Below are 22,993 nucleotides of genomic sequence, written 5' to 3'. Positions count from 1 at the left end.
TCAACCAAAGGTCCATCTGTCTGTCATTGGCATCTTTAAGTGAAGCCCCATCCTCCACTGCAACTATGGATCTAGCCGCAAGCCTGGAGATTGGGGGATCCACCTTTGGACACTGGGTCCAGCGTTTGACCACGTCAGGGGGAAAGGGATAACGTGTATCCTTAAGACGTTTGGAGAAACGCTTGTCTGGATAAGCATGATGTTTCTGGACTGATTCTCTGAAGTCAGCGTGGTCCAGAAAAGTACTCAGTATACGCTTGGGATACCTGAAATGGAACTTCTCCTGCTGTGCAGCTGCCTCTTCTGCTGAAGGGGCTGGGGGAGAAATATCCAACAGTCTATTGATGGCCGCTATAAGGTCATTTACCATGGCGTCACCATCAGGAGTATCCAGATTGAGAGCGGTCTCAGGATTAGACTCCTGATCACCCTCCTCTGTCTCATCATGCAGAGACTCTTCTCGCTGAGACCCTGATCCGCGTGATGACGTGGAGGGTCTCTCCCAGCGAGCTCGCTTAGGCTGCCTGGGACTGTCATCTGAGTCAGAGCCTTCAGCCTGAGATGCCTGGGACCCCCTTGAAGCACGGATTAACTCCAACTGAGGGGGACCGGGGAACATTGACGCAGCAGTGTCCATGGTCTGAGTAACTGGCCTGGCCTGCAAGGTCTCTAGGATTTTTGTCATAGTGACAGACATCTTGTCAGCAAAAACTGCAAACTCTGTCCCCGTCACCGGGACAGGGTTCACCGGTGACTCTGCCTGGGCCACTACCACCATAGACTCCGGCTGACGAAGTGGCACAGGGACCGAACATTGCACACAATGGGGGTCATTGGAACCTGCCGGTAGATCAGCCCCACAAGCGGCACAAGCAGCGTATACAGCCTTTGTCTTGGCACCCTTGCGTTTTGCGGATGACATGTTGTCGTCTCCTCAGAGCAATATAGGGTATACAGCCAAGAAGCGACCTTACAGTGCAATATATATATATATATATATATATATATATGGTATAGAGAAAAAAATACACCAATATAACACTGTGGCACTAGTGGGGCCAGCACTAATGTGCTGCTTACCGCCCGCTTAACGCGGGTATGTGGTCGCCAGAAATCCCTTGTCTGGGTCTCCCAGAGCCTGTGTCCGTTCTCCAGCCAGACTGCATGTAGGAATGGCTGCCGGCGTCCTGTGGAGAGGGGCGGGCCCTGGGCGTGTGCAGACAAAGTGCGGGAAACCTGCGTCCCACTGTGCACAGTGAGAGGGCTGGAGTATGTAAATGAGACTCCAGCCCTCGGCGCTGACTATCGTACAGCGTCTCTCCCTTGCCCTGATTGACAGGGTGGGGGCGGGAACGAAGCGGAGCTAGGCCGCAAAAGCCGGGGACTAGATTTATAAGCGCCGCCGTCGTAAAAGCACGGTCGGCGCTAAGTCCCCGGCGCACCACAAGTCTCAGCCGCGCCGCCGCTCCAGGGGCGGCCGGTGCGGCAGTCCCCAACACATAAAGTCCCTCAGAGAAACTGCAGTGACTGTAACCCCAGCGCGCAGCGCTACTGTCCCCGGCGCACTAGCACACCCAGCAAGTCTGGAGTGTGCGCGGCCTGTCCATACGGGGACACAGAGTACCTGAATGTTGCAGGGCCTTGTCCCTGAACGGTACCCAGCTCCGTATCCAGCAGGTTCTACGGGTCTGTGGATGGAGACCGGCCTCAGGGCTTGGGGGCCGGTAAGATCCCACTTCCTCAGAGCCCCTCAGGGGGATGGGGAAGGAAAGCAGCATGTGGGCTCCAGCCTCCGTACCCACAATGGGTACCTCAACCTTAACAAACACCGCCAATAGGAATGGGGTGAGAAGGGAGCATGCTGGGGGCCCTAGTATGGGCCCTCTTTTCTTCCATCCGATATAGTCAGCAGCTGCTGCTGACTAAACAGTGGAGCTATGCGTGGATGTCTGACCTCCTTCGCACAAAGCTTGAAAACTGATCAGCCCGTGATCCCACGGGGGGTGTATAGCCAGAAGGGGAGGGGCCTTACACTTTTTAGTGTAATGCTTTGTGTGGCCTCCGGAGGCAGTGCTATACACCCAATCTTGAAAACAATCGTCTGGGTCTCCCAATGGAGCGCCGAAGAAAATAAATTTTGTGCGGTTTGTCTCTCACAGGCTCTTTATTTTCCTGCACATTCAACTTTGATGTGGTCTGTGATAAAAAAAATCAGCAGAAAGGAGCTCAGAAACAGACATCTCAAAGAATAACGAACTCCCTGCCAGTGGCGTATATAAAAATCACCCACTACATAACCCCTCTAATGGACCTTATAGGAGTATGCTGCCCTAAAAAGTGACCCCCCCCCCCATACTGCATGATACCCCCATGGTGAATTTTCCTCACAGTCCCCCCTCAAGCATGTTACCTCCAGCAAAATACAGAATAATCACTCCCACAGTGTGATACCCCGAAAGTGCCCCCAACACAGTCTGATGGACCCACAGTGCCCATTATATATAATATATAAAATTATGGAGGCCCCAGAGCCCCCAACACAGTATTGGACCCCCACATAGGGTATGATAGTCCTGCAACAACACATCTACACACACTATGATGCCCCTATAATCAGTATGTCCCCCCCCAGAGATAGACAAAAAAAAAAAAGGTGTGGTGCAGCAGGGAGCCAACGGCTCTCTCCTCCACTATTCTGTTTAATGGTATTGGGTGGTGAAGAGTTGGGTTTTTAATAAAAACCCAATTGCAATAATAATTTTTAGCCCCAAATACAAACATTTCATTATTTAAGAAACAAAAAAAAAAGTGGTGCAGCAGGGAGCCGATGGCTCGCTGCTCCACTATTTCTGTTTAATAGTATAAGGAGGTGGGAAGTTGTTTTGTTTTTTTTTTATAAAAACTCAATTGCAAAAATGATTTTTAGCCCCCAAATACAAATAGTTAATTATTTTAAAAAAAATATAGTCCAACCCCTTTAAATCACTGCACAACCCTACTCTGCAGGGGAGCTGGATGCACAAAACAGCAGGATATGTTGGCTTGTAAAAAGAGTAAAAAGCCTATAATTCAGACTACAAGATGAGCAATTAGGTTGTGCATATGGAACATATGTACAGACCCTAAATGACTAAGGGAGCGGGCTTTATATTAACGCAAGGCAGATGATGGCCCCAAATAACTCCCACCTCATTGGATGCCTTAGCGTTAGGTAGGGTTCACTTATTTATCCACCAATACGGATGAGTGATGGGTAACGAAACTGGTAAGGTTGTATTTAGTAGCATAAGGGCGAGTGCACATTGCATGGATGATAAATGTCTTGGGAGAACTGGAGTAATGGGAAACACATTGGTAATGATGCTGGTCACTGGTACCCAGTTATTAGTCCCAGCTGCATCCCAGCGCCCACCGCCTGTGCCGACTGATTAAATAACATGCACATCCGTCAGAACCGCCGCCAATAATACATTTTTTATGGTTTATTAATTGCATTCTCTCTCATTTATGAATTGACATAAATGTTTTAATAATAAAATTTAGGAATATTTGGTTAAGAAATTAAGAGCCTCATCCAAAAAAAGGGGGCCTGTGTTTACTATTAAACACGAGATATTTTAAGGGGGGAGCGGAACGGTTCGATAATGGAGGCAATTTACCCAGGAGGATGTAGAGAGTTGGTGAAGATGGGGCAAATTAGCTAGGTATGTGTTCCCTGCACCATGATAAGTCTATACCGAAAGTATGGCGCATGATGCAACACACTACAACACAAGGGGTACACTGGGGATACTTTAACAAGGGTGGGCCCTAGTGCTAGTGAGGGTTAGATGGGACACTGCCTTCACTCACCTGTACCCTACACTTCTAGCCAGGCCCTATACAGGTTCCACACCTGTCGCCGAACAAGATACCGGATTCCCTGGCAAACCCAGTAATAGCCCTGGCTAGTGAGTTGGCAGGTGAGGGACGCTAGCCCCACCGCTGCACTAATAACACACCAAGGGAAGGAAAGAGACAGGGGAAAAACACAACAACAGACTGCTGCAGCCATCACAGCAACTTGCAGAGAGGGCTCCACCAGCTCCTTCCACCTCCAGGCCACACATCCAAATGAATGATAGAATAACCGGCACCCTCTACAGGAAGTAGAAAGTGTTTATAAGGACTGGGAGTGAACCAAACAGGAAACACCTGAAAAGGTGAGGAGAATGCTCGCTGGCAAGGAATACTGACATTAACCCTCTCCTCTCTAAAGGAAAAGGAATATATTTAAACTGCAGAGTCTCAAGGCAAAGAGACTCTGGCCTAGAACCTGTAACTAGTATCTACAACAGAGAGACAACCGTGACAGCTACTGGTCCTACAAGGACAACCCTGATCCATGTGGTCCGGCTCGGCGGTACTGCCTGAGGTGAGAGCACCAGCCTCTTAAGAGCCATGAGGAGCTCAACAATTGCCTGCAGTGCCGTCGATGTGACTTCCCCACTTCCCAGGGGGCAATGCTCTAGAATCACTGCGTTGAGAAACACGTGATGGTGTCTCCGCAGTGGATATGTTGATCTCCCTAAGGTCAACAATGCTTGCTTAAGTAGTCTTTTACTAGGCAATGCACCCACTAGCCAGATTCCTACTCCACACTGATGAGGGGCAAATACCCCGAAACAGCTGTCTGTGGATGGATACCATGTTTGGTATAGGTGGTCTCCTTGACTGGAGACTGCCCTTCCCGTGGTTGTTCCTTCCCGGTGAAAGACCTGGCTAGTTTCCTGCCAGCGTTGAGAAACACGTGATGGTGTCTCCGCGGCTTTCTTATTTGCATACTTCCCAGGGGGCAATGCTCTAGAATCACTGCGTTGAGAAACACGTGATGGTGTCTCCGCAGTGGATATGTTGATCTCCCTAAGGTCAACAATGCTTGCTTAAGTACATCAGCACTGCAGACAACAGACATAAAAGCAGAAGCGCAAAACTCTATGCTGGACTCTGGGACGGCGAGTAAAAGACAGGTTATTACTTTAAAAAAAAAAAACAAACTATAGCCGGTGAATTCTGTTAACAGGCTCTCTGTTTCCTGGCACATTCAACTTTGATGAGGTCTGTGCTTTATCAGATAAAAGAGTTAGAATTTCTCGTATTGGACCGTCATAGCGAACACACTGAATGATTCTCAGTTAACTCATTCTGCAGCCAGCAATAGACAGTGCAACCAGGAGGCAATAGAAGGGAAGTGATGCAAAAATGTTATAATAGTGGTTATTAGGCACAAATCAAACTATGGGGAGAGGGGTAACTACCTCCGTCACCCCTGAGTTATCCTAATATCTCATATCGCTGATGGGAATTCTGGCAAATGTCACAACATAGGACGAATCAGGTTGATCTATATACCGTAGGTATAGTTTCTTCAGCTTAAGGAGTTAAAAAGGAGATGACCAAGCGCCAGCGGCCGGGCAGGAGTAACCCCAGCGCGTGACCTTGTTCAACCTACATGGTAGAGAGGAGGCCCCTGGAACCCAAATTCTTCAGAAAGCCGAAAAACACAAACTAACAGATGCTAAAGAGATCAGAGAACAGACAAGTGGCCAGGACATTATCTCTGGAGCCCCGGCCGGAGGAATTACTTCTGCAGAAAGTGCACTACCACCAAGAATGTCTCTCTTGAATGGTTTTTGCATCCACGACGTGATGTATAATGGTCATGTAGACATCTAAACCTATATAATATTGCTCCTATGCAAAGAAGCAAAAACGTTGACGTCTCTATAGACGGATTCAGTTCCAACCAGGTCTTCTGATAACGAAATTAGGTGGAGGTAAATAAAACTTGAGAGGAAGTGTTTTTTTCCATTATTTGCACCCGTTATACAAGTCTGGGGAGGATCGTCCCAGGTTTTAGCGCTCTACGAGGAGTCTTCTTCATCCAAGGGAAACCCAATCAATGAATTTTATCCAAAACCCCCGATTTTTACCAGATCAGGGTGTAAGGTGCCTACAGCAGTTTGATTGTCACCAAAAAAAGATCCTTAAAAATTGTAGTTTACTGAAAATCCGTTAAAATCCAATCCAACACCTAAGAGCCACAGACGCGTTTCAGACCTTTATTCAATGCTAGCAATGCGTAAAGAAGTCTGAAACGTGTCAGCTGTTTTTAGTTTATTGAAGGTCCATTAAAATCCAAACACCTGAGACAGACGCGTTTCAGACCTCTTTATTCAATGCAAGCAATGTGTAAAGACTTCTGAAACGCGTTTGTGGTTCTTAGATGTTTGATTAGATTTTAAGAGCTGCAGACGCGTTTCAGACCTCTTTACTCAATGCTAGCAATGTGTAAAGATTTCAGAAACGCGTTTGCAGTTAGATGTTGGATTGGATTTTAAGAGCCTCAGACGCATTTCAGACCTCTTTATTCAATGCTAGCAATGTGTAAAGAAATCTGAAACGCGTCAGCAGTTTTTAGTTTATTGAAGGTCTATTAAAATCCAATCCAACACCTAATAATAATAATAAATAATATTTATTCACTTATATAGCGCTATTAATTCCACAGCGCCATACATACATACTTTGCATACATGTTGTTGGAGTGTGGGAGGAAACTAGAGTACCCGGAGGAAACCTGTGCAAACACGGGGAGAACATACAAACTCCTTGCAGATAGTGTCCTTGGTGGGATTTGAACCTAGGACCCCAGCGCTGCAAGGCTGCAGTGCTAACCACTGAGCCACTGTGCCGCCCATATATATATACAGAGGTCCACAGCCAGAGACCGGCTGTGGCTTACCAGACCGCTGGAAGCGGTGTTGTGTGCCCTTCAGATCCCGAAGCCCGGACCCCCAATGCACAGCGCCTCAGCAGGGATGCAGAGTGCAGGATGGCCCAGCGCAGAGTGAACGGTGTCCAAGAAAATGGCCGCCGGAGCGAGGAGAGGGGGCGGGACAGGGGGCGTCCCTGTAGGAAGGCGGGATCTGGAGGGCCATAGAGACCTGCAGGGGAGGAGTCACTCACAAGCAGTGGGGAGTGTCCCTCCCCTGTGCAGGACGGCCGCCGGGAGGAGCCGTGCCTGTCCCTCTGCATGAGTGACATGCGAGGGCAGGTCACAGAAACTAGGCCTCCGGCGAAGCCGGGGCCTAAATTTGAGCAGCGAGGCCGACACGCAGGCACCATCGGCGCGGTTTCGGGCGAAAGCCAGAGAACCCGCCGGAAATGCCAAAAACAAGTACAACAAACACACTCTCCCCATACAATAAAGGACAGAGACCCCCAACATATGAACGTCTCAGGTACTTAGCTGCTGAGACGGAGTGTGGGAGGAAACCGGAGAACCCGGAGGAAACCCACGCAAACACGGGGAGAACATACAAACTCCTTGCAGATGTCGTCCTTGGTGGGATTTGAACCCAGGACCCAAACGCTGCAAGACTGCAGTGCTAACTACTGAGTCACCGTGCCGCCCTAAGAGGCACAGACGCGTTTCAGACATCTTTACTTGTCGCTAGCAATGTGTTAAGACTTCTGAAACGCGTTTGCGGTTCTTAGACGTTGGGTTGGATTTTAAGAGCCGTAGACACATTTCAGATATGTTTACTTGAAGCTAGCAATGTGTATAGATGTCTGAAACGCGTCAGTGGTTCTTTATAGTTTATTGCAGATCCATTAAAATCCAACACTTAAGAACTACAGACACATTTTAGACCTCTTTACTCAATGCTAGCACAGAGTAAAGACGTCTGAAACACGTCAGATGCTTTGTAGTATATTAAAGGTCCATTAAAGCCAACACCTAACAGCAGACGCGTTTCAGAAATCTTTACCCATTGCAAATATGTAAAGACATCTGAAACGCGTCAGCAGTTCTTTGTAGTTTTTGAAGAGCCATTAAAATACAATCCAACACCTAACGGCAGACGCGTTACAGACATCTTTACTCAAAGCTAGCACAGCGCAAAGACATTTGAAACGTGTCAAGAGATGCTTTGTAGTACATTAAAAGTCCATTTAATTTAACACCTAACTGCACACGCGTTTCAGCCATCTTTACTCATTGCAAGTAATGCGTAAAGACATCTGAAACGTGTCAGTGGTTCTTTATAGTTTATTGAAGATCCATTAAAATCCAACACCTAAGAACTTCAGACACGTTTCAGACACCTTATACTCAATGCTAGCAATACGTAAAGACAGCTGAAACACATTAGCGGTCCTTAGACGTTGGATTAAATTTTAAGAGCCGCAGGCGCATTTCAGACATCTTGACTCATTGCAAGTAATGCGTAAAGACATCTAAAACACGTTAGAGGTTCTTAGATGTTGGATTGGATTTTAAGAGCCGCAAACACATTTAAGATGTCTTTACTTGACGATAGCAATGCGTAAAGATGTCTGAAACGTGTTAGCGGTTCATAGATGTTGGGTTGGATTGTGTTTCAAGAGCTGCAGACGCATGTTAGATGTCTTTACTCGACGCTAGCATTCGTAAAGACGTCTGAAACGCATTGGTGGTTCTTAGATGTTAGATTGGATTTTAGGAGCTGCAGATGCACTTCAGACATCTTTACTCAATGCTAGCAATGTGTAAAGAAGTCTGAAACGCGTCAGCAGTTCTTAGATGTTGGGTTGGATTTTAACGGTTCTTCTATAAACTATTTAAGGATTTTTTTCCTACTTGGATACTTGCCATGCTGCAAGACTCTCCGTGCATAGAGGGACGTCTTTATTCTGCATGAGCGGATTATCTTCTCTTTTTTATACAGTTTGCTTGTTCTCTAACATCTGTCATTATGGGACAAAGGGTTGAGTATTTGGCATCGTGATTTGTTGATGGAAGCCATCTATCCACCATCGGTGACCGCTATTGGAAAAATCTAATATATAAAGCTGATTGTGTGTGTGTGTGTGTGTGTGTGTGTGTGCGTGTGCGTGTGCGTGTGCGTGTGTGCGTCCAGGATTGGCATCTGCACTGTCGCAGCTACAGCCACAAAATTTTGCACACTCACACGTCTGGACCCCGAGAGCGTCATAGGCTATGTTTTGAGGGGAAATTTTAACCCCGCGCTTTACAGTTATTCGCCAAAAAACCTGCCTCCATTAAAGCAAATGGAGCTGGGAGCCACAGTGCAGCCAGAACTTCAGAAGAATGCGCAGCCACGCCCTTATATGGAAAGTTGGCGTGTCACAATGCAGCCAGGGAAAGAGACAGACACAGACAGGGTAAGAAACAGACAGACAGGGTAAGAGACAGACACAACGAGACAGACAAAGAGACAGACTGACAGGGAAAGAGAGACATAGACAATGAGACACAGGGAAGCAGACAGACAGGGAAAGAAAGGGAAAGAGACAGACAGGGTAAGAGACAGACAAAGACAGGTAAAGAGACAGAAAGACAGACACAGGGAAAGAGACAGAGGGAAAGAGGGAAAGAGACAGACAGGGAAAGAGACAGAGATAGATAGAAAGATAGGGAAAAAGATAGACAGACAGGGAAAGAGATTGAGACAGACAGGGAAAGAGACAGACAAAGAGATAGAGAGAAAGACAGAGATATATACAGAGGGGGAGACAGACAGAGAATGGGAGAGAAACAGAGAGACAGTTACTATCCCGGGAGCTAATACATTCTATTTATACATTCTATCCCGGGAATGTTAATCATTCTATTTTGTTAACAACAGTTATTAACCCGGGCGAAGCCGGGTAGTACAGCTAGTATATAATAAGGGTACACCATATTTGCACAAATGCAATATTGTCTTATAGTGTCAATTTATTTATTTATACAATTTGATTTTTTGTTTCCTTTTATAAATGCAAAATAGAGGAAAAAGATTTTTACTTTTGGCGATCACTATTTTTTTTATTATTTTTTAAAAGAGTAAGAAAAAAATTCTTTATCGCGTCTTACTGAAATATTTAAGCCAAGAAGAATCCAGGGAGATCTGCCCAGTTGGAGACAAGCTGCATTTCTTTCTGCGGTGTCGAGCTGTCTGTAGTGATTTGTAATACATCGGATCATATGAAAATCATTACCTCCTGTCTGGAGAATTAGACAGGTGATAAGTGGACTGGCACACCGAGAGAACAGAAGGGATTGCAGTGCCCTATAAATCAGGGGAGGATTTCCGTGCCGAGCAGGCCCACGACTCCCACACCCTACATAAATGTATCCACACATTCAGGAGAAATTCCGACATGTCTGAAAGAAAGTGCAGAGACTGAAGCCGAGATGTACAAATCACAGTGTCAGGGGGAATCACAGCCGCCAAGTCTTCTCATACGTCAGCCATATTGTACCTGTACTTCCTGTCCACTCATAAATAACCATCGGGATATGGCTATTCCAGACTACGGAGAAAGGACTGCAAGGTGCAAAAAATATGTGCGCTCACGATTTCCACCCACTTTTCCAAAATTTGCTCTAAAATAAGCAATTGCCATATTTATTGTTAAATCCACCGCCACCGTTATGGTAGTACCTCCAAGCGATCGATAGGGGTGTTGTTATAGAAGGACCGGTAATTGGTATCCTTCACGGCACATTTGATAAAACCCTTTAAGGCTATGTGCGTACTAGAAAAGTGATTTTTCTCAAGAAAATTTCTTGAGAAATTTCTGGGAGTTGAAGATTACCGCACCTGCGGTAAAAGACGCCCCAAAACCGCGGGAAAAACGCATGCGCTTTTGCCGCGTGTTGGTCCCTGCGTTTTTTTTATGCTGAACTGTAATAAATAATATAGATAATAGATAGATAAATTGATAGACAGATAATGGATAGAGGGAAAGATGGATAGATGAAAAAAGAGAATTTTGTTTACTTACCGTAAATTCTTTTTCTTATAGTTCCGTATTGGGAGACCCAGACCATGGGTGTATTGCTTCTGCCTCCGGAGGACACACAAAGTACTACACTAAAAAGTGGAGCTCCTCCCTCTGAGCTTATACACCTCCTGGAGAACCAGATCTAGCCAGTTTAGTGCAAAAGCTGAAGGAGAATAGCCACCCACAAATAAAAACAGAGCAAAAACCGGAACAACAGGAGACTCTCTCAACAACAACAGCCGGTGAAAACACGCGGAACAAGAAATTGCCAACAGGCAACAGGGAGGGTGCTGGGTCTCCCAATACGGAACTATAAGAAAAAGAATTTACGGTAAGTAAACAAAATTATGTTTTTCTTTATCGTTCCTATGGGAGACCCAGACCATGGGACGTCTCAAAGCAGTCCATGGGTGGGAAATAAACAGAAAACTGAGAAGTAGGCAGAACCTAACTTCCCAAATGGGCGACAGCCGCCTGAAGGATACGTCTGCCCAAGCTCGCATCTGCCGAAGCATGAGCATGCACTTGGTAGTGCTATGAAAAGGTATGCACGCTAGTCCAAGTGGCAGCCTGACAGACTTGTTGAGCCGTAGCCTGGTGCCTGAAAGCCCAAGAGGCACCGACAGCTCTGGTCGAGTGTGCCTTGATCCCCGGCGGGGGAGGCACCTGAGAACACTGGTAGGCGTCCGAAATGGTCGACCTAGTCCAACGGGCTAAGGTCGGCTTAGAAGCAGAGAGGCCCTTGCGCCGACCTGTGGTTAGCACAAAAAGAGAAGTGCACCGCCTAAGAGCAGCGGTGCGAGACAGATCGATCCGGAGAGCACGCACCAGATCCAGAGTATGCAGCGCTTTTTCAAAGCGATGAACAGGAGCCGGACAAAAGGAAGGTAGGGTAATGTCCTGGTTAAGGTGGAAAGGAGAGACCACCTTAGGAAGAAAGTCCGGAGTCGGACGGAGAACCACCTTGTCTTGATGAAAAACCAAAAAAGGTGACTCCGAAGAGAGCGCAACCAAATCGGAGACTCTCCTGATGGAAGTTATGGCCACTAGAAAGACCACTTTCTGTGAAAGACGAAACAAAGAAACCTCCCTAAGAGGTTCAAAGGGGCGTTTCTGCAAAACCGTGAGAACCAAATTGAGGTCCCAGGGATCCAAGGGCCGCCGGTAAGGCGGAATGATTTGAGACGCGCCCTGCATGAAGGTGCGGACCTGAGCCAGCCGGGCGAGACGCCGCTGGAACAGCACTGACAGAGCTGAGACTTGTCCCTTGAGAGAGTTGAGGGACAGTCCCAGCTGCAGACCGGACTGTAGAAAGGACAGAAGGGTTGGCAAGGAAAATGGCCAAGGAGGATGGCCGGAAGAGCGACACCAGGACAGGAAAATTTTCCAAGTCCTGTGATAGATCTTGGCGGACGAAGACTTACGGGCCCGAGTCATAGTGGAGATGACTTCAGGAGGGATACCAGAAGCCGTCAAGATCCAGGACTCAAGAGCCACGCCGTCAATTTGAGAGCCGCAAAATTCAGGCGGAAAAACGGACCTTGTGAGAGAAGGTCTGGACGGTCCGGAAGATGCCACGGCACCTCTACGGACAGAAGGAGCAGGTCTGGGTACCAAGCTCGCCTGGGCCAGTCCGGAGCAATGAGGATGACTCGACGGCCCTCCATTCTGATCTTGCGCAGGACTCTGGGCAAGAGAGCTAGAGGGGGAAACACGTACGACAGACGAAACTGGGACCATTCTTGAACCAGAGCGTCCGCGGCGAATGCCTGAGGATCGTGGGAGCGAGCCACGTAAACGGGAACTTTGTTGTTGTGACGGGATGCTATTAGGTCCACGTCCGGAGTGCCCAATTTGCGGCAGATTGACTGAAAAACTGCCGGGTGCAGGGACCACTCGCCACTGTCCACGGTTTGACGGCTGAGATAATCTGCCTCCCAGTTTTCCACGCCTTGGATGTGGACTGCGGATATGGTGGACTTGGAGTCCTCCGCCCATTGAAGGATGCGTTGTACCTCCAACATTGCCAGGCGGCTGCGTGTCCCGCCTTGGTGATTGATGTAGGCAACCGCTGTCGCGTTGTCCGACTGGACTCGGATGTGCCTGCCCGCCAGCAGATGGTGAAAAGCTAGGAGAGCCAGAAGCACGGCTCTGGTTTCCAGCACATTGATCGAAAGGGCTGACTCGGACGGAGTCCAAGTGCCCTGCGCTCGGTGGTGGAGACATACCGCTCCCCAGCCGGATAGACTGGCATCCGTGGTGAGGATCACCCAGGACGGGGCCAGAAAGGAGCGCCCCTGGGACAGAGAGAGGGGCCGAAGCCACCACTGAAGAGAGCTCCTGGTCTGTGGCGACAGAGCCACTAACCTGTGCAAGGAGGAAGGCCGCTTGTCCAAACAGCGGAGAATGTCCAGCTGCAGGGGACGCAGATGGAACTGGGCAAAGGGAACAGCCTCCATTGACGCCACCATTTGACCCAGCACCTGCATCAGGCGCCTGAGGGAATAACGGCGGGGCCTCAGCAGAGAGCGCACCGCCAGTTGGAGGGACTGCTGTTTGACTAAGGACAACTTCACAAGTGCCGGCAAAGTCTCGAACTGCATCCCTAGGTACGTGAGACTCTGGGTCGGAGTCAGAGTGGATTTGGGAAGATTGACAAGCCACCCGAATTGGGCGAGAGTGGCGAGAGTGAGCGAGACACTCCGCTGACAGTCCACGCTGGATGAAGCCGTGACTAGAAGGTCAAGAACCCCAGTTGCCACAGGTAATCTCATTCTATATAGCAGGTTCCTACGTGCCCATACACAGGAGGTTTTTAACCCAGAGAGAGGCTTCAGAATAGCGTTAGGTACCCAGTTACGACATATGCCGTGAAGGGGCAACTGGGCAGATATACAAATGGCCATTTTTATATGCTAAATATCTCATTTTTCTTAGATTTTCCTTAGCAGTAATGCAGGTCCATGTTCACACATTCATGGTTTCCATACTTTAGCATTATCAGAGCGCAAACTGTCTTTTTTTTGTATTGACTAGAAGGTCGTCCAGGTAAGGGATCACTGCCAAGCCCTGTAGGTGCAGGACCGCAATCACTGCTGCCATGACCTTGGTGAATACCCGAGGAGCTGTGGCCAATCCGAAGGGGAGAGCCACGAATTGGAAATGTTCCTCTGTGATTGCAAAACGTAGCCAACGCTGGTGTGAAACTGCAATTGGCACATGCAGATAGGCATCTCTGATGTCGATGGATGCCAGGAAATCCCCTTGGGTCATTGAGGCAATGACTGATCGCAGAGACTAACATGCTTGTTGAGAAGCTTGAGATCCAGGATGGGCTGGAAGGAACCGTCCTTTTTGGGGACTAGGAAGAGATTTGAGTAGAAACATCTGAACCGTTCTCGGGCGGGAACCGGTACAATTACTCCGTTGGCCTGCAAGGATGCCACTGCCTATGAGAAGGCGGCGGCCTTGGAGCAGGGGGGAGTGGACAGAAAAAATCTGTTTGGCGGGCTGGAAGAGAATTCTATCCTGTAGCCGTGGGAGATGATATCCCTCACCCACTGATCGGAGACGTGTTGAAACCACGCGTCGCCAAAGTGGGAGAGCCTGCCACCGACTAAAGACGTTGCTGGCGCGGACAGATAGTCACGAGGAGGCTGCCTTGGCGGCAGCACCTCCTGCGGTCTTTTGTGGACGCGCTTTTGGGCGCCAGTTGGATTTCTGGTCCTTGGCTGAGTTAGTGGACGAGGCTGAGGGCTTAGAGGAGGACCAGTTGGAGGAACGAAACCTCGACTGATTCCTGCCCTGGACAGGTTTCCTGGTTTTGGTTTGTGGCATGGAAGTACTCTTCCCGCCAGTAGCTTCCTTAATAATTTCATCCAGCTGTTCACCGAACAGCCGGGAACCAGCAAAAGGGAGTCCAGCAAGGTACTTCTTTGAAGAAGCATCTGCCTTCCACTCTCGAAGCCACAAGATCCTGCGGATAGCGAGGGGATTAGCCGAAGCCACCGCAGTGCGGTGAGAAGCCTCCAGCATGGCAGACATGGCATAGGATGAAAAATATGAAGCTTGGGAAGTTAAGGTAACCATTTCGGGCAGAGATTCCCTGGCAGGGAATGCATCCCCTCTAGAGAAGCAGAGATGGCTTTGAGAGCCCACACTGCTGCAAAAGTCGGGGAGAACGAAGCCCCCGCCGCTTCAAATACGGATTTGGCCAGAAGGTCAATCTGGCGGTCAGTGGAATCCTTAAGAGAGGTGCCATCAGCCACCGATACAACGGTCCGGACTGAGAGTCTAGACACCGGGGGGGGGGTCTACCTTTGGGGAATGAGCCCACTCCTTGACCACCTCAGGTGGAAAGGGAAAGCGGTCATCAGAACCACGCTTTGGGAAGCGTTTGTCAGGACAGGCCCTGGGCTTGGTCACAGCGGCCTGAAAACTGGAGTGGCTAAAGAACACACTCTTTGACCTCTTAGGCGAGGTAAACTGGTGCTTTTCTGCCAGAGAGGGTTGCTCCTCTGATACTGGCGGATTGAGATCCAGTACAGAATTAATGGACGCAATCAAATCACTAACATCTGAGTCACTTTCGGACAGATCAATGGGGTACATGGAGTTAACCTCCGAGCCCCCCGTAAAGGCATCCTCCTCGTCCTGCGAGACAGCTCCTGAATCAGAGCCGCGGGACGAGGAAGGAGAGGGAACCCTGCGTCTCTTCTCAGGAGGACGGGGTCTGGGACCAGATGATGAATCCTCTGTGAGCTCCGGTCCTGAGAGACCCCTAGCAGCAGAGGCACCCTGTGAAAGGGGCTGATGCATGTTCAGCAAAGTCCTGGACAGAAGTCCCATGGAGTCAGCAAAAGACTGGGAGATATACCTAGAAAATGATTCTACCCAAGCCGGGGGTTCAGCCACAGGAGCAGGAGCAGCCTGAGAGACCACTGGGGGTGAGACTCCAGGCTGAGGCACCGCCAGGTTAGAGCAGGCATCACAATGTGGGAATATGCTCGGTTCAGGCAGCAGGAGCTTACATGCAGTGCATACTGAATACAGCTTTGGAGCCTTGCTACTCGTGTGAGACATGCTGCTGGAGTGGGGGCTCTGCCAGAGAATGAACCCCAGAGAGTATAATCAGAGGTCCACAACCGGAGCCGGTTGTGGCTTACCAGACCGCTGGAGCGGTGTTGTGTGCCCTCCAGATCCCGAAGCCCGGACCCCCAAGCACAGCAACTCAGCAGAGATGCTGCAGACCAGCGCTGCAATGCAGAGAGAACGCTGAGAAAATGGCCGCCGGAGCGAAGAGAGGGGGCGGGACTTGCTGAGGAGCGGGATCTGGAGGGCCATAGAGACCTACAGGGGAGGTGACACACTGCAGTGGGGAGTGTCCCTTCCCTGTGCAGAATGGCCGCCGGGCGGAGCCGAGCCTGTCCCTCTGCATGAGTGACATGCGAGGGCAGTGAAACCGAAACTAGGCCTCCAGCGAAGCCGGGGCCTAAATTTGAGCGGCGCGGCCGACGCGCAGGCACCATCGGCGCGGTTCTCAGGCGACAGCCAGAGAACCTGCCGGAAATGTCATAAAAACACAATCAGCACACTCTCCCACAACACTAAAGTACAGGTACCCCCAATATATAAACGTCTCAGGTACTTAGCTTGCTGAGACGCAGGGTCCCTGGGGATGAGTGCTCCGGTCCAGCAGGGTCCTGAAGGGCTGCGGATGGAGACCGGTCTCCTGCCAAGCATGGAGACCGTGCTGGCTCCCACTTCAAGCCAGAGCCCAGGAGGGATGGTGAAGGAGCGCGGCATGTAAGGCTCCAGCCTTGGAGTCAACCTTAACAACACCGCCGACACAGTGGGGTGAGAAGGGACATGCCGGGAGTCCAGACTTGGACCCGCTTTTCTTCAAACTCTTTCCAAAAATCAAAAATCAGATGAGAATGTATGTGTGGATGTATGCCTCCTGAACACAAAGCGATAAACTGGCTAGATCTGGTTCTCCAGGGGGTGTATAAGCTCAGAGGGAGGAGCTACACTTTTAGTGTAGTACTTTGTGTGTCCTCCGGAGGCAGAAGCTATACACCCATGGTCTGGGTCTCCCATAGGAACGATAAAGAAAGTTTTATATGAAAAAACACTCCCCACATTCCCTTTCACCAATTTATTGACAAGAACAATGAAATCTGGGTCCGGCGTAATCCAATAAGGAGGGGGGTCCCACGACGATCCATACCATAGTCACTGTCCCAGTCAATGAAGAACAGAATGTTCCCCATTGGCTGGGAGAGTAATGCAGTGACCTGAGCTAACATCAATAGGCCAGGTCACTGCAGGGGATGACGAGCGCTGCTGCCAGGAGGATAGATGAGATCATTACCTGTTGTGATGATCTCCTGCAGTCCTGCCATCAGCGCTGTCACTGCCTTCTATGCCCGCCGCGTTCACAGCAATATCGCGAGAGCCTGTGACGTCACCGCTAGTGACAGTCTCGGGCCGCGGGCATAGACGGCAGTGACAGCGGTGACGTCAGGAGGCAGGAGATCGTCACCGCAGGTAATGATCTCATCTCACCTCCTGACAGCAGGGCCCGTCATCCCCGCGGCTGCACGCACTGCTGTGTGTCAGTGTCTGCCTGCGTTGCAGGGTGACAAGCTGCTGACACTGCGGGCAGACACTGACACTGCTGTGCTGGCAGCCGCGGGGCCGGAGCGGGACACAGACTGCACAGGCACCCGCCGGAGGTCACACGGAAGTGCTTCTGTGCGGCGTCCAGGGAGTGTGACGTCTGTGTTTACTCTTCTCCGCTTCCTCTTCTGTCATAAGGACATCACTTCCTGCAAAACCGCAGGCAGCGATGAGCATTACCGCAGGTAAATCGCGGCTATACCGGGGGTATACCGCACATCATTTGCTACCTGCGGTATACCCGCGGTATTTCGCGATTACATTACAGTGAATGGAGTGAAATACCGGGGGTATTCCGCAGGTACCTGCGGAAAAGAAGTGACAGGCACATTTTCTCAGGAAATTTTCTCAAGAAAATCTTCACAAAGAATTTTCTTGAGAAAAAAAACGCAGTGTGCGCACAGCTATTTTTTTTTTCCATAGGTTTTGCTGGGAAATGTCTGCAGAAAGATTACAAACATTTCTCAAGAAATTTCCGCAGCAAAACCGCAGGTAAATCCGCGGGTAAAAACGCCTAGTGCGCACATAGCCTTAAAGGGGTTATGGAAAAGGCAACCTATTTGTGTAGCCCTGAAGCCCCCCCTTTAAAATCTGTCCTGTGTTCTAGAGATCTCCGCTGTCAATAGGGTCTTTACAGCTCTATGGACCAATCCGATGTGTATGCCATGTGTTGGGAAACAAAAAGCTGAGGAGCCTAACATTACAATACAGGTGTAAAAAAATATAGTCATATCTAGTAAGAGAAATCGACCTCCCCCACAGAAAAAATTAAATGCATATATGAACATTCAGATCTTTGTAAAGTCCATCCATTGCCACCTTCATATCTTCTATGCTGTCCTCCTTTGATGATTGATATGGACGATGCCTCCGGCGTGAGCCGACCAGTTCTCTGCGCAGGTGCGAGATTTTGCCTGGCGATGTGGATGATGTCACCTGCATCATCTTTATTATTTTTTTTTCATATAGCGCTAACATATTCCGCAGCGCTTCACATACATCAGGAACACTGTCCCCATTGGAGCTCACAATCTAGAGTCCATATCTGTATGTCTTTGGAGTGTGGGAGGAAACCGGAGACCCCGGAGGAAACCCACGCAAACACGGGGAGAACATACAAACTCCTTGCAGATGTTGTCCTAGGTGGGATTTGAACCCAAGACCCCAGTGCTGCAAGACTGCAGTGCTGACCACTGAGCCACCGTGCTGCCCATCCACATCGCGGAGCAAACTCTCGCTTCTGGTAATGGGAAGCAAGAAAAATGTGGCCAGTGCATGCGTGCGCATTGATATTTTGGCTCTGTCCGCAGTAGGACAGAGTGAAGTGCGAAAATCAGCACACGCAGACGCGAAATTTTTCTCTGCTAAGTAGATAGCGTTGGAGGTGTCATTCACGTCAATCATCAAAGGACGGCGATCATCGCCGAAAGGAGGGGGACAGGAGCCGCAAAGTAGGACGCCCATTGCACCTCACTCAAGGATTAGCATACATAGCGGGAGATTTTATGATTTTATGAAGTATTTGTGGGGGGCTACAGGGGGATTTTTTTATGATGGGCAGTGAAGCTATTAAAATGGGGTCGCCCAGAGCGGGAAACACATAATATTTAGATATTTTATTTCCATTTACCCGATTTTCTCTCTTCTCCTTGTACCGCCGCTTGTAATGTAAGTGCTCTGAGGACAGCTCGCTCAGGGGCTGCAGCCGCTTCTTCCAGACATGCTCAGGACTTGATGTATCTAAAGGGGCTTCCAAACTGGAAAAAAAAAAAGGAAATAGTAATGATATAGTATAATAATCATCCAAAAATGTCAGAAAACTGATCTTACATGATGACCATACAGAAAAAAAAAATTCTATATAAAAATGTATACGCTGTTGAGCTATATGACATTATATAGTGTTCCTGTTTACCAGAAAGCAGTGCATTATGGGAGCCCAGAAGAGTGTCACAGTGTTTACAAATTGGCTTGGTTTAAATTGTAACTGCCGTTACGGAACTGGCAGCGGAATGTTTGTCTCCGTCTCTAGCTCCTCCCCCTCCGTAGACTCTTATGAGCACCAACTGTCACTTCCTATATCAGGAATTTAAGAATCTGACTGCACTGAATACATAATTTTACAGATTTTACCCATGAATTTAGAATGAATGATCAGTCCAGGAGCAGAAAGTAGCCGATTTTTCTAATAAGGTATATTACAAAAAGTGTCATGTTAGTACTGAGATCAAAATGAAAACATACTACTATTTTGAGTCCACAGCTCCTATGCAGAGGCCTGTCTCCATACCTAAAACAAACTGTTGATGGTCTCGTCCCGCAGTGATGCGTTAAACTGGTCATATATGAAATTGTCGGTCTGCCGAGCAAACATACGCCCGACGGCTATCTCTCCCGACTCCCCCATACACTCGAGCTCTCAGCTTGGGTGAGTGTTCATGTGTTTTCAATGGGGTTAGAGGAGAAGACTGGAAGCAGTTTACCCTTCCAGAGAAAAAAAAACAACAAGTCGAGTGTTGAAACTCCAACTGCCCGCTCCTTCTCTCCTCGGACATCATCTCTTGAGTGACAGTCAGGAGACGCCCAGATGGTCGGCCAAATGTCATCTAATGTGTATGGAGGGGCTTGTTCCTGTTCTTAATCACCACTAGACAAAAGGTAGGAGAAAGATAACCACCAAGAAACAACCTTTGCACTTTTTCCTCTTCAATAGGCACTGTACTGTCACACAGTTTTGCACAAACTCCGCTGACTGTCAAGGTGGCTCTGGAGTCTGTTCAGATTACAGATTCTGACACTTCGCCCAATGGTTTTTCTGCTGGGCATCGGCCTGCTGTGTTAATCTTTGCTCGTCCGCTTGCTCCTTTAAATCACATGTTGTGGGGAGACTTATCACATCTGCTCCCCCTCCTATTTATGCTGGTGGAATCCTTTTACCCATGTCAGCTAAAGTTTATTCTATGTTGGTCTGTGAGATGTGGCGTCACAGACTCTCTGCAGAAAGATTTTTTGTGTCTATTGCTTGGAGCGGTTAAGGAGTTTACCCTTGTTTTGTTGCTTCCTTCCTTCTCTTGTTTATCCTCCTGAATCTCTTATTGTCTTTACATTTGTGTGTGTGCTGTGTGACAGAGTTTTTGTTTTTTCACTTCTCTGTCTATCTGTGATTTCAACACACTCCTGTCCCGTCTCTCCTTGAAGGAGGGGAAATCAGATCAGGACTAGTCAGGAACAGGGCCAGGAAGGAGACTCAGGTCTCTCCACCATCAGAAGTATCCCGGAGATTTTTCATGCTTGCAAAAGACCGCTGTACTGGTCGAAACTTTGCATATGGATTAAAGATGAATCTTTATTAATCACCCTGGAGGAGCTGTCCTTTTCTACATGTTATGGATAGCATGGGGTCCTCTAGCTTGAGGGACAGCTTAGGAGTCCCGGTTCTCCACTTTCCAAAAGTCATTGTGACATGTGCCCAATGAGTGGCAGTGATCACTCGCATCCAGGCTGTCCGGGTTCACGCCTAAATAACCAATCTGCCTCAATTACATCAAGTCACAATTACCAAGGAGGCCCCATTATGTCAGTATGGTAAACACCATACTTGGTCCCCTCTATTGGATCCTTGTTGTGACATTTCTGAGATTCAGAGGCACTTTTTTCGTTGTCCAAAATGGCCACGGCAGTTGGAAAGTTAAAACATCTTCCCTGCCATGGGATGAACCAGCAGCAACGTCGATAGTGCCGAGGTCGAACGCCAGTGAAGGGGCGAGTGTAGTCGGTGCTCCTAATTTTGGGCACAGAGAATTTAGATGGATGCAGCAGAGATCAAAAGAAGGACAGCAGGTAAAGTAACGTATAGGAAAATCCTGTATCTGGGGATGGATGGTCGCTTTAATCCTTTCCACAGATGTTTTTAACTAGTGAATAGATATATTACAAGTAAAATGTATGTGGGGGATGGGGGGGAGCAGGCGCGCACCTGATAAAAATGTCAAACTCAAAGTAAAAACATCCGGACCGATATGCTTCATGTACAGTTGCACATCAGAAGACGACACAATAAGTAATCCGAGACCAGATGCTTCTCCGTCAACCCCTATGGTAGAAATAGGGAACGTCCACAGATAAATATGGCCTCTGTAAGGAGTTGGGGGGGTAAGGGGTGCAGTAATAGGTTGATCGTCCTACAATATTAGGCAGTTGTTCAATAACCGCCGTTATGAAAGAAACGTCAAAAACGACATCCCCCGACCAAGAATCTATTTTCCATGAAAGAAAATAGAAAGAAAAATCATTTTAGATTGGCTTTTTTTTCTAAGAGAACAAAGCACATTCCCCAGCGCCCCCTGCTTACCCCTGATTTTCATTTTATACATTTTTTCGCTTTTATTTTGTTGTTTTACTTGTTCCAGATTCGATGTTAATGGCCAGAAATAAAAGGGAGCGAACAGAAACTTAAAGGAGAAATGTTTCCGAAGCCCTGCAGCTGATGCATATGTAACACATTTTGGCTAAATAATCCCAGATTCCCTGGGTGGAACGTTCCTGTCGTTAAGAATAACAGTGGATGGGAGAAGAGCGTCGCGTGGAGTACGGACATGTGAGCGGCAGACAAGATAAATGAGAATGTAACTACTGCGGACAGGAGGACATATAGGAAGGGGCCGGGTGATCTATGGGACGCATCAGATTACTGACTGCAAGGGAAAACGCTCAGTTAATATTGAAGCTGTGGTTACACAGAGACTAGGAAGCGATTGTTTGCAGTGGTCACCTGCAACATAGTTACACTATAAATACAACCATTGGGAACTTAGAGGGATGATTTACCGACTAAACGTTTTTATCTGGCTGTATAGATCCGAGCACAACAATAAAAATGACGCCTCTCTTGTAGTAATCCGGTGAGCCAACTATGAGAAAACAAGCTGTGAAGCCGCATGCAAATTAGCCAGGAAGTGCACTTGGGGGCGTGTCACTGTGCTCTTAAGTGCAAGGACACGCCCCCAGGCACTTCCAGGCTAATTATACATGTGGCTTTAAAGCTTGATTTCTCAGCGCTGGCTCATCGGATTATTACAAGAGAGGTGTCATTTTTAAAGGGAACCTGTCAGCAGATGTGGCGACTATAAGCTGCGGCCACCACCAGTGAGCCCTTAGGCTATGTGCGCACGTTACGTACTAGCCCTGCAGAAATTTCTGCAGCGATCTGAAGAGCACACGTGCGCTTCAAATCGCTGCAGAAAATGTCCGTAGAGAAAAAAAAAAGAAGGGAATTTTGTTACTTACCGTAAATTCCTTTTCTTCTAGCTCCAATTGGGAGACCCAGACGATTGGGTGTATAGCTACTGCCTCCGGAGGCCACACAAAGCATTACACTAAAAAGTGTAAGGCCCCTCCCCTTCTGGCTATACACCCCCCGTGGGATCACGGGCTGCTCAGTTTTAGTGCAAAGAAGGGAATTTTGTTACTTACCGTAAATTCCTTTTCTTCTAGC

The 22,993-nt window shown here is 48.4% G+C and overlaps 1 protein-coding gene across 1 annotated transcript in view; it reads right to left on the bottom strand.

The window, feature by feature from the left end:
* The window catches only part of KIF18B (kinesin family member 18B), a 193,655-nt gene that overhangs the window by 53,566 nt on the left and 117,096 nt on the right, over nucleotides 1–22,993 (bottom strand). The window contains exon 10 of the mRNA XM_075328348.1: nucleotides 19,130–19,256. Coding sequence (XP_075184463.1) covers nucleotides 19,130–19,256 — 127 coding nt within the window. The remainder of the gene's footprint in view (nucleotides 1–19,129; nucleotides 19,257–22,993) is intronic.

This window comes from Anomaloglossus baeobatrachus, chromosome 11, assembly GCF_048569485.1.
Source record: "Anomaloglossus baeobatrachus isolate aAnoBae1 chromosome 11, aAnoBae1.hap1, whole genome shotgun sequence".
Taxonomy (NCBI): Eukaryota; Metazoa; Chordata; class Amphibia; order Anura; family Aromobatidae; genus Anomaloglossus; species Anomaloglossus baeobatrachus.
Note: the sequence above shows the minus strand (reverse complement) of the source record. Positions and strands in the feature narration are given on the sequence as shown.